This window comes from Xenopus tropicalis, chromosome 8 (genome assembly GCF_000004195.4).
Source record: "Xenopus tropicalis strain Nigerian chromosome 8, UCB_Xtro_10.0, whole genome shotgun sequence".
NCBI classification, from domain to species: Eukaryota; Metazoa; Chordata; class Amphibia; order Anura; family Pipidae; genus Xenopus; species Xenopus tropicalis.
Window position 1 is genome coordinate 15,604,743 of NC_030684.2, and position 23,402 is coordinate 15,628,144.

The 23,402-nt window shown below is 44.0% G+C and overlaps 2 protein-coding genes and 2 long non-coding RNA genes across 7 annotated transcripts in view; 2 read left to right on the forward strand and 2 right to left on the reverse strand.

Moving 5' to 3' along the window:
- The window catches only part of LOC101733480 (coiled-coil domain-containing protein 77), a 123,969-nt gene that overhangs the window by 57,195 nt on the left and 43,372 nt on the right, over nt 1–23,402 (forward strand). Inside the window, exons 1-2 of one of the 4 annotated variants that reach the window (XM_031892220.1) lie at nt 5,210–5,233; nt 11,656–11,872. The exons of 1 other annotated variant lie outside the window; for it this stretch is intronic. In XM_031892220.1, the coding sequence (XP_031748080.1) occupies nt 11,681–11,872 (192 nt within the window). In that variant the 5' untranslated portion in view covers nt 5,210–5,233; nt 11,656–11,680. Of the gene's footprint in view, nt 1–5,209; nt 5,234–6,878; nt 6,994–8,174; nt 10,275–11,655; nt 11,873–23,402 lie in introns of those variants that run through there. 2 more of the 4 variants (XM_031892223.1, XM_031892219.1) reach the window with 2 other exon arrangements.
- LOC108645372 (serine/threonine-protein kinase mig-15-like) overlaps nt 1–23,402 on the reverse strand; it is a 429,797-nt gene that overhangs the window by 4,399 nt on the left and 401,996 nt on the right. The gene's annotated exons all lie outside the window — the stretch shown is intronic.
- On the forward strand, nt 34–723 carry LOC116407003. The gene is made up of 3 exons (XR_004219970.1): nt 34–79; nt 242–330; nt 684–723. It is a non-coding gene; the product is annotated as an uncharacterized LOC116407003 (long non-coding RNA).
- LOC116407033 lies at nt 5,228–6,771 on the reverse strand. Its single transcript, XR_004220007.1, has 3 exons — nt 6,699–6,771; nt 5,522–5,557; nt 5,228–5,389 (listed from the first exon to the last, which is right to left on the reverse strand). It is a non-coding gene; the product is annotated as an uncharacterized LOC116407033 (long non-coding RNA).

Here is a 23,402-nt window from a genome sequence, read left to right on the forward strand (position 1 = left end):
GGAAGGTCTGAGAGGCTGTAACGGAGGCAAAAAGTGGTGACCAACTGCCCCACTGAGCACTTGTGCATTTAACATTCAGGTAAGAGTGGAATGGGGCCTACATAAGAGTTTGTATGATGTGGTGGGATTGGGGGCCTGCACGGGGCCCGAATAGGTTTAAAATGGTTTAATGATATATTGAGAGAAAAGTATTAAATTCAGCTCAAACCTCCTTAATCTCCTCCACCTTCTTCTCACTCAGTTTCGTTGCTGAGCTCTCCGTTTGGCCGGTGTCAGTGCCAGTTTCCATCGGTGACTCCTGGGAAATATAAATACAGTTTGGCAACATTAGTAGGGACAGAGCCCCAGTGGCTCCCTGCTCCCTTACTTGTGCATTTGATTGGTGGCTGCAAACTCTGCAGAACCTAACCCCCCCAATGTTAGTGTTAGTCAGAGGGGCTTAAATTGCCAACTCAAAGTGGCTTTTTTTGTTTGGTATTTAATTCATTGCTGCTTACCTCAATGGTCTCTAGCTGAGGTTCCTCACAGCTTTCCAAGGGTTCCTAGTTAAAGAAGAAAACATCATTGTATAAGATCAACTCAATTCAGTAGAGAATATGATCAAATAAATCTGTTCAATTACTTTAATTATATAATGAATTATGATCAGTGTCTTTTTCTTCTCATTGGTTATTACCTTGTAGCTGCTCGCCTCAGCTGGTTCTTCACAATCCTGGATAAAAGACAGAAAAATGCAAGTACATTTAATAAATGGTATCAGTTTAAGCAATAACTGCACCATTTTTTGCTCAACCACAACTTGAGGCTGTAAATGAGCCCGACAGAGTGGTGCTTATTTACTTGTATAGGGGGAATGGCAGATGTGGTGGATTCTCGGCCTGAGATTAAACTCAGGCTGAATATCTTCCCCCTGTACCCCAAAAAGCTTATTGCCTGCACCTGGAGCCATTGTGTTGGCTGGAGCTATACTCAGGAGTTTCCCACCAAAATCCACTCTGTTTGCCTAAACCCAAGGCAGCGCAATGGCTCGGGGCGCCGGCACATCAAGTATTTAGGGACATGGGGTCGGATTCCCAGCCTGTGTTAACAAATTGCTCCCCCAAAGTGAATCTAAAATGTCTTTCTCTATTGTGACCCTATTATTTTTTCTTACCTGGCAGATGTCCGGTTCCAGGATTTCTGGAGTCTCCTTAATAAAGAAAAGGTAAGAGAAAGATGTTTCACGTTGTAATAAAGAAGCTAATATACAGTCTTGCATAAAATACAGGGGGATTTTTATTTGCCCCTACTCTCCCCTTCCTGGCAGTAGCCTATGAGTTACATTGTATGAGTGGATGTAATCATAGCAGCCAATCATAGTTTTTTCATTTTCTAATTTATACAAGATAGAAGGCCGCTAAGTAACAGAAGCTGACTGGTTGGTATGGGCAACTGCATTTGGGCAAGTTAGCCTCAGTTAAACTATGTTAGTAGATAAGGTTCCCTGTTAGGTAAATATGATTATTATCCTTTACAGATATTGTTCATGAACCCTGTAGCTGAAATAAAAACACATTGGGACCCCTGCAAACTTTTTGGCCCCCGTACCTCACAGGTGTTGATTGGAGGGTCTCCACTCTCTTCCAAGGGTTCCTGGTTAAGAAGGAAAACCTCAGATCAGCAGAGAAGATGATAAAAATGCATTTTTTTTTTTATTCATGTGTTATTTTCTGCTTACCTGTGAGTGGCAGGGGCCGGTGTCGGGGCTCTTCTGCCCAGTCACGTCTTCCTCCTGTTTAAAACAGAAAAATATTGTAAAACAAATTTTTATGGCTAAAAGCAAAGTGTGTAAAAGTGTTATTTGATATAAATATGTGAGAAATAGAAGGAGTATGTTGCTGTGTAACACAGGGCATAATAAGGAGGTGGGACAGACTCACCAACGCTGAAGTCAACAAATTGCCTCCCCAAAGTGAATCTGCATTTGATATTCTTTTAAAATATCTTTTTCTATTGTTAATATATGTTAATAAATGAACTGTACCCACAATTAAAGAAGAAATGCAACACCCAAACATCTACATTTGCATTACCCATAAATCAGAGCTACGTAGTGGGGTGGATGGTTGTTACATTTGGTTCTGGCCTTTCTGTTAAGAAACAACTAACATTTAGGCATGGGTGTAATGGGGCCTATATAGGAGTTTGGGAGATGTAGGGGCCCAAATAGGTTTAAAAAGCTATAATATTATATTGAGGGCAAAATGATCATTCAAAATACAATTCATTGCTGCTTACCTCAAACGTCTCTAGCTGAGGTTCCTCACAGCTTTCCAAGGGTTCCTAGTCAAACAAGAAAACATCATTGTATAAGATCAACTCAATTCAGTAGAGAATATAATCAAATAAATCAATTTTATTACTTTAATTATATAATGAATTATGATCAGTGTCTTTTTTCTCTCATTGGTTATTACCTTGTAGCTGCTCACCTCAGCTGGTTCTTCACAAACCTGGTTAAAAGATAGTAAAATGCAAGTACATTTAATAAATGGTATCAGTTTGTGCATTATAGCTTTTCCCAAGCAAAAGTTTGGGAAGTAGGCGGTGCCTAACACATTGCCCCCCCCAAAGTGAATCTAAAATTTATTTCTCTATTGTGACCCTATTATTTTTCCTTACCTGACAGCTCTCCGTGTCGACGATTTCTGGAGTCTCCTGATTAAAAAAGGTAAGAGAAAGATGTTGCACGTTGTAATTTCCATTTTAAAAAAGCTAATATACAGTCTTGCATAAAATATGGGGTTATTTTTTATTTGCCCCTACTCTCCCCTCCCCGGCAATAACCTATGAGTTACAATGTATGAGGGTATGTAATCATAGCAGCCAATCATGTTTTTTTCATTTTCTAATTTATACAAGATAGAAGACCGCTAAGTAACAGATGCTGACTGGTTGGTATGGGCAACTGCATTTGGGCAAGTTAGCCTCAGTTACACTATGTTAGTAGATAAGGTTCCCTGTTAGGTAAATATGAATATTATCCTTTACAGATATTATTCATGAACCCTGTAGCTCAAATAAAAACACATTGGGACCCCTGCAAACATTTAGGCCCCCGTACCTCGCAGGTGTTGATTGGAGGGTCCTCCTGCTCTTCCAAGGGTTCCTGGTTAAGAAAGAAAACCTCAGATCAGCAGAGAAAATGATAAAAATGCATCTTTTTCATTCATTAATCTTGCAACAAAATGCTTTTCAGAAAATATAATTAAGGCTATGATAAAAAAATGCACTGAAACCTTTAGCACAAACCGTATTAAAGGCTTTAGGGTAATTACACACGGGATGTTTTGTCACTTGTGATAAATCTTGGCTACCGTGGGTGACAAACCAGCCCTTGTGCCCCTCCCGCTGGCTAATGTGCAAATTGCGGGTGGGAAACACGTGGCACAGCTACTTTCCCAAATAGCCCAACGTTTTCTCAAGGGGCAACTTCAGGCTACTTGGCAAAGTAACCGCGCCGTGTGTGTTTTCCCACCAGCGATTTGCACTTTAGCCGGTGGGAGGGGAGATTAAGTCGCCTGCAGTAAAGCGAGTTTTATCCCGGGCGACTATTCTCCTGGTGTATCATTAGTTTGAGTATTTATTTCCCTTTCAAAGAGTTCAGGCTGGCAGGTGTTAGTGCCATATTCCTGAGGTATCTGGGGGAGTTAATATATATTAATAAATGAACTGTACCCACAATTAAAGAAGAAATGCAACACCCAAACATCTACATTTGCATTACCCATAAATCAGAGCTACGTAGTGGGGTGGATGGTTGTTACATTTGGCTCTGGCCTTTCTGTTAAGAAACAACTAACATTTAGGCATGGGTGGAATGGGGCCTATATAGGAGTTTGGGAGATGTAGGGGCCCAAATAGGTTTAAAAAGTTATAATATTATATTGAGGGCAAAATGATCATTCAAAATACAATTCATTGCTGCTTACCTCAAACGTCTCTAGCTGAGGTTCCTCACAGCTTTCCAAGGGCTCCTAGTTAAAGAAGAAAACATCATTGTATAAGATCAACTCAATTCAGTAGAGAATATGATCAAATAAATCAATTTTATTACTTTAATTAAATAATGAATTATGATCAGTGTCTTTGGTTATTACCTTGTAGCTGCTCGCCTCAGCTGGTTCTTCACAATCCTGGTTAAAAGACAGTAAAATGCAAGTACATTTAATAAATGGTATCAGTTTGTGCATTATAGCTTTTCCCAAACAAATTGCCCCCCCAAAGTAAATCTAAAATGTTTTTCTCTATTGTGACCCTATTATTTTTCCTTACCTGACAGATATCCGTTGTCAGGATTTCTGGAGTCTCCTAATTAAAAAAGGTAAGAGAAAGATGTTGCACACTGTTATTTCTGTTTTAAAGCAGCTAATATACAGTCTTGCATAAAATATAGGGTGATTTTTATTTGCCCCTACTCTCCCCTTCCTGGCAGTAGCCTATGAGTTACAATGTATGAGGGTATGTAATCATAGCAGCCAATCATGTTTTTTTCATTTTCTAATTTATACAAGATAGAAGTCCGCTAAGTAACAGATGCTGACTGGTTGGTATGGGCAACTGCATTTGGGCAAGTTAGCCTCAGTTACACTATGTTAGTAGATAAGGTTCCCTGTTAGGTAAATATGAATATTATCCTTTACAGATATTATTCATGAACCCTGTAGCTCAAATAAAAACACATTGGGACTCCTTCAAACTTTTTGCCCCCGTACCTCACAGGTGTTGATGGGAGGGTCCTCCTGCTCTTCCAAGGGTTCCTGGTTAAGAAAGAAAACCTCAGATCAGCAGAGAAGATGATAAAAATGCATCTTTTTCATTCATGTGTTATTTTCTGCTTACCTGTGAGTGGCAGGGGCCGGTGTCGGGGCTCTCCTGCCCAATCACTTCTTCATCCTGTTTAAGACAGAAATAAAGATTGTAAAAATATTTCTCAAGGCTGAAAGTAAAGCAAAGTTTGGGAAAGTGTTATTTGATATAAATATATGAGAAATAGAAGGTGTATGTTGCTGTGTAACACAGGGCATAATAAGGAGGTGGGACAGACTCACCAACGCTGAAGTCGTCGGTACCTAACAAATTGCCTCCCCCAAAGTGAATCTAAAATGTCTTTCTCTGTTGTGACCCTATTATTTTTCCTTACCTGACAGATCTTCATGTCCAGGATTTCTGGAGTCTCCTGATTAAAGAAAAGGTAAGAGAAAAATGTGCTCGTTGTAATAAAGAAGCTAATATACAGTCTTGTATAAAATATAGGGTGATTTTCATTTGCCCCAACTCTCCTCCCCTCTCTTACGCTTACCCGGCAGTTCTCTATCGCCGGCTTCAAGTCTGGCTCTGTATTCTCCTCCTAAGAGAAATAAAGTTACCTGATCAGTTTACTATAACTCTGTAGTTTAGTATCTAAAAAAGACCCGGTACAATACAAATTCACTAAACTACCAAAAACCAAACCATTTCATGTATATTTTTTACTACTTACTTGGCAGGTGTTTTTGCCAGGGATTTCTGGTTGTTCCTGGTAAAGAGATAAAAGTCAAGTTATCAAATTAACTGAGCTTTTTAGAAAGAAGTTAAAATCAGTTATATGTATATTCAGGGACAGGTGTTTTAATTTTGAATTATTTATTACTCATGTGGCAAACGGCGTTGCCAGGTCCAAATGATGGTACCAGCTTAAACCTGGCGCACTTTTTGCCAGTCAAAAAAAGTCATATAAAGTTTTATACGTTTATGGTTTTTAAAAAGAAAATCTCGAATTTTCAGAGAAAGTACTCTAAATTATCTTAAAGTTTTCAAGACAAAATAAAAACAAAACGTAAAGAATTGCAAGCTTTTCTCAGGAAACCTTAGTACAGGTATTCGACCCCTTATCCGGAAACCCATTATCCAGACATTTCCGAATTACGGAAAGGCCATCTCCCATAGACACCATTTTAATTGAATAATTCACATTTTTAAAAATCATTTCCTTTTTCTCTGTAATAATAAAACAGTACCTGTACTTGATCCCAACTAAGATATAATTACCCCTTATTGGGGGCAGAACAGCCCTATTGGGTTTATTTAATGGTTAAATGATTCCCTTTTCTCTGTAATAATAAAACAGTACCTGTACTTGATCCCAACTAAGATATAATTACCCCTTATTGGGGGCAGAACAGCCCTATTGGGTTTATTTAATGGTTAAATGATTCCCTTTTCTCTGTAATAATAAAACAGTACCTGTACTTGATCCCAGCTAAGATATAATTACCCCTTATTGGGGCAGAACAGCCCTATTGGGTTTATTTAATGGTTAAATAATTCCCTTTTCTCTGTAATAATAAAACAGTACCTGTACTTGATCCCAACTAATATATAATTACCCTTTATTGGGGGCAAAACAATTCTATTGGGTTTAATTACTGTTTAAATAATGTTTTAGCCGACTTTAGGTATGAGATCCGAATTACGGAAAGACCTCTTATCCGGAAAACCCTAGGTCCTGAGCATTCTGGATAATGGGTCCCTAACCTGTAAATGGGTCCCTGTGTACATAGTGCAGCCTCATCAAGGTTATTGTGCATATAAATCTATAGGCAAGGAAATAACACGGCTTTGATAACACAAGTAGGTAGGAAAATGGTGTTTAGGAAATGATGTTGCCCAGTTCTTACCATGGCAGATTCTGGCGTTGGATCATCTGCCCGCTTTCGTTTCCTCTGTAATGAAGAAAAAAAGTTTTATCAGAGAAAATAAAAGCACAAATAGGAAAACTATAATGCAATAAATGGAGGAGTGAGTATTGAGTGACACATGAAGTTTCCCACAGAATGAAATATGTCCTGTTACAGCAGAAAGAGATGAAGCCCTTACCTTGCCGAAGCAAGAGAAACAGCACTTCAGCCGCTTGAACATGTTGTTTCTATGAAGACAAAATGAAAAACATCACTTTAGCATTTCCCAATACAGGTATGATTTCCTTTTTATCTGTACAGGTATCGGACCCCATATCCGGAAACCCATTATCCATAAAGCTCTGAATTACGGAAATCCCTTCTCCCATAGACTCTATTTTAGTCAAATAATTCAGAATTTTAAAACTGATTTCCCTTTTCTCTGTAATAATAAAACAGTACCTTTACTTGGTCCCAACTAAGATATAATTACCCCTTATTGGGGCAGAACAGCCCTATTGGGTTTATTCAATTTTTAAATGATTTTTAGCAGACTTATGGTATGGAGATCCAAATTACAGAAGGATCCCTTATCCGGACTACCCCATGTCCTGAGCATTCTGGATAACAGGTCCTATACCTGTACTGTGTTCTATGTACAGTTAATTTTTGATGCGGGGGAGACTTGCTGTAGGAGAAATCATAAACTGGATTTGCTACATTACCTCTCATATGATGCTCCAGAGAAAAAACAGATGGAACGGGGGGGGGGCCGGCCGGCCGGCCCAGGGCCGGGGAACCCTAAGGGGCCCCCTCAATAGGTTCTGGCTCTCCTCTAGGCTCGTTCACTAAGGGTGGAAAATGTGAATTGAGGAGAAGCCAGAAAAAAAAAACTATCCAAAAAAACTGGATAAGCACCGTCGCAGAGTCGCTCACTGCAGCAATCTGTATAGAGACGGGAATAAAAAGGGCAAGTCAGCTTCACGGATAATGCATTTACCCTTTTAAGGTGCAACATTGGGTCAGGGGCCCCATTCAAAGTGTTCCCCCCAAATCTCACGCTTACTGACACTCAGTATTCTGTAATAGGGAAACGTATTGGTATTTATTGCCTTACATTCAGTTACACATTAAGGCTGGTACATAAGGGCAGGGCAGATACCCGGGGGCAGAGGGGCAAAACTCTTAGCAGCCTGTCAGTACTGCCCAACCCTGGGTCTGTGTCTCCCAACCAGCGCTGGGAGTAAAGGCGCCTGCAAAGCCCATTTTAGGGGACAATTCTCCAAATTCACTAAAATCGTTGACAGGAGCAACATCCCCTAGTCTGGGGGGGGGAGTCACCCAACTATTGCCCCTCTTTTTAGCTAAAATAAGGGTTTTTAGGCAAAAATCTATCAGAGGAGATGCACGCTTACCTCTCACTGCAATGGCAACCAACGGACTGTACCAACTGTCACTTTCCTAGAGTGAAGGCAGCTCCCATCACATTGACATCACATTGACATCACATTGACATCACAATTTCTTTGCTCCACTGTGTAAATAGTGGAGCAAAGGTGATGCACGCTTACCTCTCACTACCATGGCAACCATGGACTGTACCAACTGTCACTTTCATTACAGTAATGATGCATCTTTGTTATTTGATTATGACAAGAAGCTTGAAATTTGATACTTGAACCTTTCCTAGTGGGAAGGCAGCTCTCATCCCAGTGACATCACATGACAGGCGCTGCTGTTAAAGGGGAAGTGTACCCTTTTGACGAGTGAGCTTTTTATGGGCTTTGTTTGCCCTTAGATGGGCAGTACATACATAGCTTATTGTGTACCCAGAGCATTGCCTTGTACGTGTGGCCCCTGCCATGTACCCTATTGCCCCCCACAGCCTAGCCTAACTGACTTGCAGGTGTATTGGGTGCATGTGCATGTCTCTTTACATGTGACTGTGGCTCACGAGTAAGAAAGGTTGGGGCTCCTTTCTGATAGTTGTACACCGCTGCTATTTCCTGAACATGTGCGATTCTTTCAGAGATAAATGAATGATCCTTTCCAGTTTTACTCCGCTTCTCCTGTGTGTATTCCCTGATCCCCTCCCTGGTCTCAGTGGGCAGTAGTATTAGGACTGGATCACTGAGGACCTGGAATTAGAGAAATATATATTTTCTGGATGGTTTTATGGCAGCGATGGATTGGACAATGTTTAATGAGTTTTAATTTGTTTTCATTTAAAATCAAATAAAGACTATGGAAGCACCTTCCCGGTATACTAGGGGCACATTATAATGAAATCTGGCCCTGGCTATACAAATCTGCCTTTGGTTTACATACTAACAAATGTACATGTATCTGGCTGTACCAGACAGAACACCTGCACCTCTGACCTTGTGCCTTATATAAGGTATGGGGTGCGGATCTGCATTTTACATTAGTGTAATATAGCCAATGGCACCCCAGCACATACATTTTAGAGGGTGCAGTGGGAGTCAAATTGCTAGTTTGGAGCACCCAATGTTTTCACCTTATCCCATGGCAGAAGTGCCCCTGTATAAGGAACAGAACCAGTGGCTAAATCAGGGGTGGGCAAACTGCGGCCCGCGGGCCACATCCGTCCCGTTGGTCTTTTTAATCTGGCCCGTTGGTCTTTTTAATCTTGCCTGCCGACTCTCGCGCGAGACTTGGACTAACGCTGGCCCAGCCCGTCTGTCAACCCCCCGGCCCATCTTTTGGCCCCTTAGCCAAAAGTTTGCCCACCCCTGGTCTAAATGTTCTAGGGAGTAGAAATGCTGTGTATTTAGCAGCCAAAGCTAGCCATGTATGGGCTGACATAGGCTGTCAAATTGGCCCCTACATATAAGGTCAAGATCTACTTGGCCTCTTTATGGGGCCAAAGCAAAGGCCTGCCCAGTCAGGAATATATATTGTGGGAATCAGCAAGATATACATCCATGATGGGAAAGGTGCAAATCACTTGGTGCAAAAAAATTAAATAAAAACAAATTCAACAGTAAAGTTATTGCCATCATTCAAACATTAGCTTTGATGATTAGATAAAAAGGAAGATGAAGGAACCTGATTGGTTGCTCATTTTTTTAGTATGGAGTGATTCGGATCCTGTTGGGCTGACCCAGAAATAAAAAATATCAATTCCTGAGACCAGTCATTGCCAGAGTAGCCATTTACAGACTGTATGTAGAGGGAAAGTCTGGTAAATCTTACATCAATAATGATAATAAACAATTATAATACATATATTGCGTGAAGATAAAGTCATTATGACACAATTCGTTTTTGAATCTAACGCAACCTGAGAGAATTGTAGTTTAAACACATGTGGGTAGCGCCGTCAAGCTGTAATAGAAAAAACTACAATTCCCAGAAGACACCTGGCGGGAGGGCCGGCTGACTCAAGTATTGCCCTAGCTGATTGGATGCTTCAATGGTTCTGTATTGACCTGGGTGCGTGATTGGTTAAGCTTGCGGAGGCGGGTTGTTTGGATGGTGCAGTTGAGAGGAAGGCATCTGGCGGTAGGGGACCCGCGTAGTACCTTGTAACAGAGCTCGTAAGGTGGGGTACAGGTACGTACAGTGTGACATCTGGGGGGCAGGGGTTATATACATTTATGCACAGCTATAGCGCCATTGGATAGGCCTGTATGCTAAATAATATGCCATACCCCGCACTTGACCCCCTAACCAATCGTAGCTCTTATTTGGCACCCCCAGAGCTTTTATTGTGCTTTTTTTGTTCCCCACTTTATGTGGCTCATGGATTTAAAGGTTGGGGACCCCTGATATAGAGAGTAATATGCTGAAACAATTTTCAATTGGTCTTCAATTTTTATTAATTATTTAAGTTTCTATTCAGCAGCTTTCCAGCTTGGAGTTTCAGAAGTTACTTGGTTGCTAGGATCCAAATTACCTTAGCAACCAGGGTGTGGTTTGAATGAAAGACTGATATATGAATAGGAGAGGGGCTGAATGGAAAGATACATAATATAAAGTATAAATAACAAATAAACTGTAGCCTCACAGAGCAATAGTAGCAGCTGTTGAGAGGCCATTACAAATTATCAAGCAGAAAATGAGGCTGGCCTGTCCTATAAACTGATGCTACAGGTCTGATTATTACATTCTGTTTCTAATTGCACTGGTTTCAGAACTGCAATGTTATGTGAATCCGAATGAATTACTAATCAGCTTTATACTGTTGCATTTATATTCTATATATACAGTATATTGTCCGTTGGTCCCTAAGCTCCGTAACTGAGAGCGGCACAGAGCAAGTGCAGGGAATCGGCAGAAAAGAAAATGGGGGGCAGCTGGGGGCATCTTTGAAGGCACAGATCATACCTGCTAAAGGGCTGTGGTTGCCTTGGGCCGGTACAGAAGCCCAAAACATAACCCTAAAACATTGCTAGCCTATTGCTTTAGTTAAGCTTTAGTTCTCCTTGAGCATCCCATAAGCCATGATAGGTCCCTTATATGTATCCATGGCAAAAAATTTCTATATAGACAATTGTGCCCCACCCCCTGAAGCTGCTGCCCTCAGCACTGGCCCCCAGGGGGTTATACAGAAAATAACCGCTGTATTCACTGATTATCCAGAAAGCTCCGAATTATAGGAAGGCCGTCTCGCATAAACCCCTTTATAAGTAAATTAAATTTTCCAAAAAAATAATTACTCTGTATTAATAAAACAGTACCTTGTAATTGGTTCTTACTAAGATATAATAAATCCTATATAAACAATCCTTTTAGGTTTATTTAATGTTTAAATGATTTTTAAATAGTATGGAGAACCAGATTACAGAAAGACCCCTAATCTGGAAAACCCCAGGTCCCGAGCATTCTGGATAACAGATCCCATACCTGTAATAGGCTGCTCTCAATGCAAAATTGTGATCCTAAAGTTGGAGCTGCTTGTATGATTTTATCTATATGGTTTTGTTATTTACAGGTCTCCTTCCCTTCAAGATACCACCATGAGCTCCAGCCACACCCAGAAGAACCGAGGGGACTCCACTCCGCTGCCTCCAATCAACGAGCGCCTGGCTTTCCTGCGGCCGTCCAGAGAGCTGTTAGAGTATTACCGCAAGAAGATCGCTGAGTTTGATGAGGAACACGAGGATCTGGTAAAGCAACTGGAGCAATACAAAGCTACCTTTGAGGAGCAGGTCAGTATGCGCCCTTGCTAAGAGCAATACTGCTGATAACTATTATTATCCTTTATATAGCGCTGGTGTATTCGACTACACTGTACAGAGATCACTAAGTACATTGTTTCATCAGTCCCGGTGGAGCTTACAATTCACATTCAACATGGTCACTTTTACCAGGAGTTTACAGAACCCTGTATGGTTTTGCAGTGTGGGAGGAACCTGGGGTTCCTAGAGGATACCCACGCAAGCATATAGTGCCCTGGCTGGAATTGAACCTAGGAGCTCAGTTCTGCAAGGCAGCATTGTATGTTTGCCTGCAAATGGTTTGTGTGGTTCTCCAGTTTCTCTTTGCCATATGCCACACATCACCCTAGCTCCGCTAACTGCTCTTCCTGAATCCCCTTGATAGACTTTGTCTATATAGTGTGTATGTGTGTATATATATATATATATATATATATATATATATATATATACATACATACATACACACACACACACACACACACACACACACACACACACACACACACACACACACATGACTTTTTTCAATAACACTTATTGCACTAAGCCCCTGTGTGTGTGATACTCCTTCTATACATTTTTACATTTAACCTGCACCCAGGGCATTTGAACTGGTGTAGGGTTTGCTCTTCTCTACTATGTATATATAGAATACAGAGTATTAGTCCACTGGCTGAATTGCCTCTGCTAAAGCACACGTAGAGACAATTATCAAAAAAAAAATCTGCATTGTCTATTTTAGTAGCCGTGACTAGTAGCTGCTACTAGTAGCTCAGTGTGTCTTCCCCCTTATTACTGGTCAAGCCAGTGGACTAATACTCTGTATACAATACATACATACATACGTAATATATATATATGTATACATATATAGTTGTGCCTTGATTAATCTCTGTTGTCGCAGGCGACTAATCTCCCCGCTATGCTATCCCACTGGCTAGAATGTAAAGAGCCGGTGGGATGGCATACGCAGCGCCGCGATTTGCCGAAGTCTCCTAAAGTTTCCTCTCAAGGCAACATTGGCGACTTTGACATATCGCTGCACCCCGTATGCCATCCCCCCGGCGATTTACATTCTAGCCAGTGGGATGGCATTGCGGGGAGATTAGTCGCCTGTGACAACGAAGATTAAAAATCTCCCCGTGTGTCACTGCCTTAAAAGTCAGTGGAAGGCAACGGACAGTTTTGGGTGGAAGAAGAAATAAGTGTTATTGAAAAAAGTCATGTAGGTTTGTATATATATATATATATATATATATATATATATATATATATATATATATATATATATATATATATATATATATATGTGTGTATGTATATATATTTATATATATATATATATACATACACACATACACACTATATAGACAAAGTCTATCAAGGGGATTCAGGAAGAGCAGTTAGCGGAGCTAGGGTGATGTGTGGCATGTGGCCATCAGCCTTCAAGAGATGGAACATGAAAGCTCAGAGATAAGGTTGTTGAACAGCGACAGACAAACACCCCTTCCTACCTGTATCTTATACTGGGGAATGGCAAGTGCCATACTGAGTGCACATGGAGAGGTGACAGGGGGACAGTGGCATCGACTCAACTTGAAGTCCCTCTACTTCTCAGAAGCTGTGCCCCCCCACTATGGAAAGCAGAGGAACCTCAAGCTGCAGAATCCATCACTTCACAGTGGAACAAGGAAAGGGAGGGGTTGGGCCATATTGTGAGCCTAAGGGGGGGGGGTAAAGTCCCTGTGAGCAGAAACAGAATATCATGGTTTCCTTTCAGTCTGTGGAATCAGGTATGGCAGTTTAGATGTTTTAATGCACCTTTTTCACGTAAGCCCAACTGAATGAACATTAAACATGTAGGATATTTTCCCTTTAAATGAGCCCTCCAGTGTCACAGGCAGTTTGTCACTTTAATGGATTGGGTTACCTGTAAGGAGATAATTCCCGAGTTCTTTGCCATGCATTGGCATTTAGCTCAGTTCATATGTTCTATAGAGCTGTGACTGGGGCACTACTGGCCATACCTTGAAGCACAAAGGAAGCTTTTGTTTGGGATTTACTTCTCAGTGGGAGCTGCAGTTGCTTTTAGAAGAGAGATTTTTTTGTTCAGACCACCCTCTTCTCTCTACTCTTGTAGCTGCCGATATGGGTCCCTTGGACTGATTCCGCAGCTTATTGGCCCGTGTAGGGACAGGAACGAGGGGCCTGCCCGACCGATATCTGGCCTGAAATTGGCCAGATATTGATCGGGCAGGTTAAAAGATTTAGTCGGATTGGGGACTGCATCGGCAAGTTGATGCGGCCCCTGAACCAACTGCGCCCATTGCTCCTGTTATGATTCGATCGTTTGGGCCTGGGGGGGAATTAGCCTACATATTCCCAATATCGCCCACCCGATATAAGCAAGACTATAAATAAGCCTTCCCACCTCAAATTGCCTTTTTGTTTGGCTCCAAGGCTGCGGCCCCTCAGTCCCAAGAAAGATAAGGCTAATGTCCCACGGGGAGATGTCTATGCAGTGCTTACTGCTTGTGGGCTGAGCCCCACCCACGGAATTGCCATGCGTAATATAAGTCATTCACATAGGATTCACAATGAGCTGTTAGTCCTGTATCTGCTCCAGTCAGCAAGAGTTTTGTGATGGGAAGGAGTTTTAGGCTAATGTCCCACAGTGACATTTAGTGCTCTGGCACACGGGGAGATTAGTCGCCCGCGACAAAACTCCTTGTTCGCGGGCGACTAATCTCCCCGAGTTGCCTTCCCCTGCCATCCCACCGGCGACACTGCAAGTCGCCGGTGGGATGGAACACGCGGCGGCGCGGTCGCCGAAAAAGACTCGCAAGGCTTTTTCGGCGATTTGCGCAAAATCACACGACTTGCAGTGTTGCCGGTGGGATGGCAGGGGAAGGCAACTCGGGGAGATTAGTCGCCCGCGAACAAGGAGTTTTGTCGCGGGCGACTAATCTCCCCGTGTGCCAGAGCCCTTAGTCTCTGCGATGTTTAATAAGAGAGTTCCAGCAACAAGTCACTTGCCTTTTCCTAACAAGCGATTACTAGAGGTTTCAACAACGGAGCGATTTCTATTTCCCACAAATCCAGGTGTCCTATTCCCCGCCCACAATTAGATATTACATTCAGTGCAATGGGGAAATCGCAGCGACTTCCCGCTCAGTGGGTTTTACTGTGTGTAGTAAGGCACGATGGTATGAGGGGTAGGAGCAGTAACTGGCAATACTGTGTGTAGTAAGGCAAGATGGTATGAGGGGTAGGAGCAGTAACTGGCAATACTGTGTGTAGTAAGGCACGATGGTATGAGGGGTAGGAGCAGTAACTGGCAATACTGTGTGTAGTAAGGCAAGATGGTATGAGGGGTAGGAGCAGTAACTGGCAATACTGTGTGTAGTAAGGCAAGATGGTATGAGGGGTAGGAGCAGTAACTGGCAATACTGTGTGTAGTAAGGCAAGATGGTATGAGGGGTAGGAACAGTAACTGGCAATACTGTGTGTAGTAAGGCACAATGGTATGAGGGGTAGGAGCAGTAACTGGCAATACTGTGTGTAGTAAGGCACAATGGTATGAGGGGTAGGAGCAGTAACTGGCAATACTGTGTGTAGTAAGGCACGATGGTATGAGGGGTAGGAGCAGTAACTGGCAATACTGTGTGTAGTAAGGCACAATGGTATGAGGGGTAGGAGCAGTAACTGGCAATACTGTGTGTAGTAAGGCACAATGGTATGAGGGGTAGGAGCAGTAACTGGCAATACTGTGTGTAGTAAGGCACAATGGTATGAGGGGTAGGAGCAGTAACTGGCAATACTGTGTGTAGTAAGGCACGATGGTATGAGGGGCAGGAGCAGTAACTGGCAATACTGTGTGTAGTAAGGCACGATGGTATGAGGGGTAGGAGCAGTAACTGGCAATACTGTGTGTAGTAAGGCAAGATGGTATGAGGGGTAGGAGCAGTAACTGGCAATACTGTGTGTAGTAAGGCACAATGGTATGAGGGGTAGGAGCAGTAACTGGCAATACTGTGTGTAGTAAGGCACAATGATATGAGGGGTAGGAGCAGTAACTGGCAATACTGTGTGTAGTAAGGCACAATGGTATGAGGGGTAGGAGCAGTAACTGGCAATACTGTGTGTAGTAAGGCACAATGGTATGAGGGGTAGGAGCAGTAACTGGCAATACTGTGTGTAGTAAGGCACAATGGTATGAGGGGTAGGAGCAGTAACTGGCAATACTGTGTGTAGTAAGGCACAATGGTATGAGGGGTAGGAGCAGTAACTGGCAATACTGTGTGTAGTAAGGCACGATGGTATGAGGGGCAGGAGCAGTAACTGGCAATACTGTGTGTAGTAAGGCACGATGGTATGAGGGGTAGGAGCAGTAACTGGCAATACTGTGTGTAGTAAGGCACGATGGTATGAGGGGTAGGAGCAGTAACTGGCAATACTGTGTGTAGTAAGGCAAGATGGTATGAGGGGCAGGAGCAGTAACTGGCAATACTGTGTGTAGTAAGGCAAGATGGTATGAGGGGTAGGAGCAGTAACTGGCAATACTGTGTGTAGTAAGGCAAGATGGTATGAGGGGTAGGAGCAGTAACTGGCAATACTGTGTGTAGTAAGGCACGGGGGGAAGGAGCAGTAACTGGCAATACTGTGTGTAGTAAGGCAAGATGGTATGAGGGGTAGGAGCAGTAACTGGCAATACTGTGTGTAGTAAGGCACGATGGTATGAGGGGTAGGAGCAGTAACTGGCAATACTGTGTTTAGTAAGGCATGATGGTATGAGGGGTAGGAGCAGTAACTGGCAATACTGTGTGTAGTAAGGCAAGATGATAGGAGCAGTAACTGGCAATACTGTGTGTAGTAAGGCACGATGGTATGAGGTGTAGGAGCAGTAACTGGCAATACTGTGTGTAGTAAGGCAAGATGGTATGAGGGGCAGGAGCAGTAACTGGCAATACTGTGTGTAGTAAGGCACGATGGTATGAGGGGCAGGAGCAGTAACTGGCAATACTGTGTGTAGTAAGGCACGATGGTATGAGGGGTAGGAGCAGTAACTGGCAATACTGTGTGTAGTAAAGCACGATGGTATGAGGGGCAGGAGCAGTAACTGGCAATACTGTGTGTAGTAAGGCAAGATAATAGGAGCAGTAACTGGCAATACTGTGTGTAGTAAGGCACGATGGTATGAGGGGTAGGAGCAGTAACTGGCAATACTGTGTGTAGTAAGGCAAGATGGTATGAGGGGTAGGAGCAGTAACTGGCAATACTGTGTGTAGTAAGGCAAGATGATAGGAGCAGTAACTGGCAATACTGTGTGTAGTAAGGCACGATGGTATGAGGGGTAGGAGCAGTAACTGGCAATACTGTGTGTAGTAAGGCAAGATGGTATGAGGGGCAGGAGCAGTAACTGGCAATACTGTGTGTAGTAAAGCACGATGGTATGAGGGGCAGGAGCAGTAACTGGCAATACTGTGTGTAGTAAGGCAAGATAATAGGAGCAGTAACTGGCAATACTGTGTGTAGTAAGGCACGATGGTATGAGGGGTAGGAGCAGTAACTGGCAATACTGTGTGTAGTAAGGCACGATGGTATGAGGGGTAGGAGCAGTAACTGGCAATACTGTGTGTAGTAAGGCAAGATGGTATGAGGGGTAGGAGCAGTAACTGGCAATACTGTGTGTAGTAAGGCACGGGGGGAAGGAGCAGTAACTTTTTCACATAAGCCCAACTGAATGAACATTAAACATGTAGGATATTTTCCCTTTAAATGAGCCCTCCAGTGTCACAGGCAGTTTGTCACTTTAATGGATTGGGTTACCTGTAAGGAGATAATTCCCGAGTTCTTTGCCATGCATTGGCATTTAGCTCAGTTCATATGTTCTATAGAGCTGTGACTGGGGCACTACTGGCCATACCTTGAAGCACAAAGGAAGCTTTTGTTTGGGATTTACTTCTCAGTGGGAGCTGCAGTTGCTTTTAGAAGAGAGATTTTTTTGTTCAGACCACCCTCTTCTCTCTACTCTTGTAGCTGCCGATATGGGTCCCTTGGACTGATTCCGCAGCTTATTGGCCCGTGTAGGGACAGGAACGAGGGGCCTGCCCGACCGATATCTGGCCTGAAATTGGCCAGATATTGATCGGGCAGGTTAAAAGATTTAGTCGGATTGGGGACTGCATCGGCAAGTTGATGCGGCCCCTGAACCAACTGCGCCCATTGCTCCTGTTATGATTCGATCGTTTGGCCCTGGGGGGGAATTAGCCTACTTATTCCCAATATCGCCCACCCGATATAAGCAAGACTATAAATAAGCCTTCCCACCTCAAATTGCCTTTTTGTTTGGCTCCAAGGCTGCGGCCCCTCAGTCCCAAGAAAGATAAGGCTAATGTCCCACGGGGAGATGTCTATGCAGTGCTTACTGCTTGTGGGCTGAGCCCCACCCACGGAATTGCCATGCGTAATATAAGTCATTCACATAGGATTCACAATGAGCTGTTAGTCCTGTATCTGCTCCAGTCAGCAAGAGTTTTGTGATGGGAAGGAGTTTTAGGCTAATGTCCCACAGTGACATTTAGGGCTCTGGCACACGGGGAGATTAGTCGCCCGCGACAAAACTCCTTGTTCGCGGGCGACTAATCTCCCCGAGTTGCCTTCCCCTGCCATCCCACCGGCGACACTGCAAGTCGCTGGTGGGATTGAACACGCGGCGGCGCGGTCGCCGAAAAAGACTCTTAAGGCTTTTTCGGCGATTTGCACAAAATCACGCCGCCGCATGTGCCATCCCACCGGCGACTTGCAGTGTCGCCGGTGGGATGGCAGGGGAAGGCAACTCGGGGAGATTAGTCGCCCGCGAACAAGGAGTTTTGTCGCGGGCAACTAATCTCCCCGTGTGCCAGAGCCCTTAGTCTCTGCAATGTTTAATAAGAGAGTTCCAGCAACAAGTCACTTGCCTTTTCCTAACAAGCGATTACTAGAGGTTTCAACAATGGAGCGATTTCTATTTCCCACAAATCCAGGTGTCCTATTCCCCGCCCACAATTAGATATTACATTCAGTGCAATGGGGAAATCGCAGCGACTTCCCGCTCAGTGGGTTTTAATGTGTGTAGTAAGGCACGATGTTATGAGGGGTAGGAGCAGTAACTGGCAATACTGTGTGTAGTAAGGCACGATGGTATGAGGGGTAGGAGCAGTAACTGGCAATACTGTGTGTAGTAAGGCACGATGGTATGAGGGGTAGGAGCAGTAACTGGCAATACTGTGTGTAGTAAGGCACGATGGTATGAGGGGTAGGAGCAGTAACTGGCAATACTGTGTGTAGTAAGGCACGATGGTATGAGGGGTAGGAGCAGTAACTGGCAATACTGTGTGTAGTAAGGCACGATGGTATGAGGGGTAGGAGCAGTAACTGGCAATACTGTGTGTAGTAAGGCACGATGGTATGAGGGGCAGGAGCAGTAACTGGCAATACTGTGTGTAGTAAGGCACGATGGTATGAGGAGTAGGAGCAGTAACTGCAATACTGTGTGTAGTAAGGCAAGATGGTATGAGGGGTAGGAGCAGTAACTGCAATACTGTGTGTAGTAAGGCAAGATGGTATGAGGGGTAGGAGCAGTAACTGGCAATACTGTGTGTAGTAAGGCACGGGGGGAAGGAGCAGTAACTGGCAATACTGTGTGTAGTAAGGCACGATGGTATGAGGGGTAGGAGCAGTAACTGGCAATACTGTGTGTAGTAAGGCAAGATGGTATGAGGGGTAGGAGCAGTAACTGCAATACTGTGTGTAGTAAGGCAAGATGGTATGAGGGGTAGGAGCAGTAACTGCAATACTGTGTGTAGTAAGGCACGATGGTATGAGGGGTAGGAGCAGTAACTGGCAATACTGTGTGTAGTAAGGCACGATGGTATGAGGGGTAGGAGCAGTAACTGGCAATACTGTGTGTAGTAAGGCACGATGGTATGAGGGGTAGGAGCAGTAACTGGCAATACTGTGTGTAGTAAGGCACGATGGTATGAGGGGTAGGAGCAGTAACTGGCAATACTGTGTGTAGTAAGGCAAGATGGTATGAGGGGTTGGAGCAGTAACTGGCAATACTGTGTGTAGTAAGGCAAGATGATAGGAGCAGTAACTGGCAATACTGTGTGTAGTAAGGCATGATGGTATGAGGGGTAGGAGCAGTAACTGGCAATACTGTGTGTAGTAAGGCAAGATGATAGGAGCAGTAACTGGCAATACTGTGTGTAGTAAGGCAAGATGGTATGAGGGGTAGGAGCAGTAACTGGCAATACTGTGTGTAGTAAGGCAAGATGGTATGAGGGGTTGGAGCAGTAACTGGCAATACTGTGTGTAGTAAGGCAAGATGGTATGAGGGGTAGGAGCAGTAACTGGCAATACTGTGTGTAGTAAGGCACGATGGTATGAGGGGTAGGAGCAGTAACTGGCAATACTGTGTGTAGTAAGGCAAGATGGTATGAGGGGTTGGAGCAGTAACTGGCAATACTGTGTGTAGTAAGGCAAGATGGTATGAGGGGTAGGAGCAGTAACTGGCAATACTGTGTGTAGTAAGGCAAGATGGTATGAGGGGTAGGAGCAGTAACTGGCAATACTGTGTGTAGTAAGGCAAGATGGTATGAGGGGTAGGAGCAGTAACTGGCAATACTGTGTGTAGTAAGGCAAGATGGTATGAGGGGTAGGAGCAGTAACTGGCAATACTGTGTGTAGTAAGGCAAGATGGTATGAGGGGTAGGAGCAGTAACTGGCAATACTGTGTGTAGTAAGGCAAGATGGTATGAGGGGTAGGAGCAGTAACTGGCAATACTGTGTGTAGTAAGGCAAGATGGTATGAGGGGTAGGAGCAGTAACTGGCAATACTGTGTGTAGTAAGGCAAGATGGTATGAGGGGTAGGAGCAGTAACTGGCAATACTGTGTGTAGTAAGGCACGGGGGGAAGGAGCAGTAACTGGCAATACTGTGTGTAGTAAGGCACGATGGTATGAGGGGTAGGAGCAGTAACTGGCAATACTGTGTGTAGTAAGGCACGATGGTATGAGGGGTAGGAGCAGTAACTGGCAATACTGTGTGTAGTAAGGCAAGATGGTATGAGGGGTAGGAGCAGTAACTGGCAATACTGTGTGTAGTAAGGCAAGATGGTATGAGGGGTAGGAGCAGTAACTGGCAATACTGTGTGTAGTAAGGCAAGATGGTATGAGGGGTAGGAGCAGTAACTGGCAATACTGTGTGTAGTAAGGCACAATGGTATGAGGGGTAGGAGCAGTAACTGGCAATACTGTGTGTAGTAAGGCAAGATGGTATGAGGGGTAGGAGCAGTAACTGGCAATACTGTGTGTAGTAAGGCAAGATGGTATGAGGGGTAGGAGCAGTAACTGGCAATACTGTGTGTAGTAAGGCACGGGGGGAAGGAGCAGTAACTGGCAATACTGTGTGTAGTAAGGCACGATGGTATGAGGGGTAGGAGCAGTAACTGGCAATACTGTGTGTAGTAAGGCACGATGGTATGAGGGGTAGGAGCAGTAACTGGCAATACTGTGTGTAGTAAGGCAAGATGGTATGAGGGGTAGGAGCAGTAACTGGCAATACTGTGTGTAGTAAGGCAAGATGGTATGAGGGGTAGGAGCAGTAACTGGCAATACTGTGTGTAGTAAGGCAAGATGGTATGAGGGGTAGGAGCAGTAACTGGCAATACTGTGTGTAGTAAGGCACGGGGGGAAGGAGCAGTAACTGGCAATACTGTGTGTAGTAAGGCACGATGGTATGAGGGGTAGGAGCAGTAACTGGCAATACTGTGTGTAGTAAGGCACGATGGTATGAGGGGTAGGAGCAGTAACTGGCAATACTGTGTGTAGTAAGGCAAGATGGTATGAGGGGCAGGAGCAGTAACTGGCAATACTGTGTGTAGTAAGGCAAGATGGTATGAGGGGGCAGGAGCAGTAACTGGCAATACTGTGTGTAGTAAGGCACGATGGTATGAGGGGTAGGAGCAGTAACTGGCAATACTGTGTGTAGTAAGGCAAGATGGTATGAGGGGCAGGAGGAGTAACTGGCAATACTGTGTATAGTAAGGCAAGATGGTATGAGGGGCAGGAGCAGTAACTGGCAATACTGTGTGTAGTAAGGCACGATGGTATGAGGGGTAGGAGCAGTAACTGGCAATACTGTGTGTAGTAAGGCAAGATGGTATGAGGGGTAGGAGCAGTAACTGGCAATACTGTGTGTAGTAAGGCACGATGGTATGAGGGGTAGGAACAGTAACTGCAATACTGTGTGTAGTAAGGCAAGATGGTATGAGGGGTAGGAGCAGTAACTGGCAATACTGTGTGTAGTAAGGCAAGATGGTATGAGGGGTAGGAACAGTAACTGGCAATACTGTGTGTAGTAAGGCAAGATGGTATGAGGGGTAGGAGCAGTAACTGGCAATACTGTGTGTAGTAAGGCACGATGGTATGAGGGGTAGGAGCAGTAACTGGCAATACTGTGTGTAGTAAGGCAAGATGGTATGAGGGGTAGGAGCAGTAACTGGCAATACTGTGTGTAGTAAGGCAAGATGGTATGAGGGGTAGGAGCAGTAACTGGCAATACTGTGTGTAGTAAGGCAAGATGGTATGAGGGGTTGGAGCATTAACTGGCAATACTGTGTGTAGTAAGGCACGATGGTATGAGGGGTAGGAGCAGTAACTGGCAATACTGTGTGTAGTAAGGCAAGATGGTATGAGGGGTAGGAGCAGTAACTGGCAATACTGTGTGTAGTAAGGCACGATGGTATGAGGGGTAGGAGCAGTAACTGGCAATACTGTGTGTAGTAAGGCACGATGGTATGAGGGGTAGGAGCAGTAACTGGCAATACTGTGTGTAGTAAGGCAAGATGGTATGAGGGGTAAGAGCAGTAACTGGCAATACTGTGTGTAGTAAGGCAAGATGGTATGAGGGGTAGGAGCAGTAACTGGCAATACTGTGTGTAGTAAGGCAAGATGGTATGAGGGGTAGGAGCAGTTACTGGCAATACTGTGTGTAGTAAGGCAAGATGGTATGAGGGGTAGGAGCAGTAACTGGCAATACTGTGTGTAGTAAGGCAAGATTGTATTAGGGGTAGGAGCAGTAACTGGCAATACTGTGTGTAGTAAGGCACGATGGTATGAGGGGTAGGAGCAGTAACTGGCAATACAGTGTGTAGTAAGGCAAGATTGTATTAGGGGTAGTAAGGCAAGATGGTATGAGGGGTAGGAGCAGTAACTGGCAATACTGTGTGTAGTAAGGCAAGATGTTATGAGGGGTAGGAGCAGTTACTGGCAATACTGTGTGTAGTAAGGCAAGATTGTATGAGGGGTAGGAGAAGTAACTGGCAATACTGTGTATAGTAAGGCAAGATGGTATGAGGGGTAGGAGAAGTAACTGGCAATTCTGTGTGTAGTAAGGCAAGATGGTATGAGGGGTAGGAGCTGTAACTGGCAATACTGTGTATAGTAAGGCAAGATGGTATGAGGGGTAGGAGCAG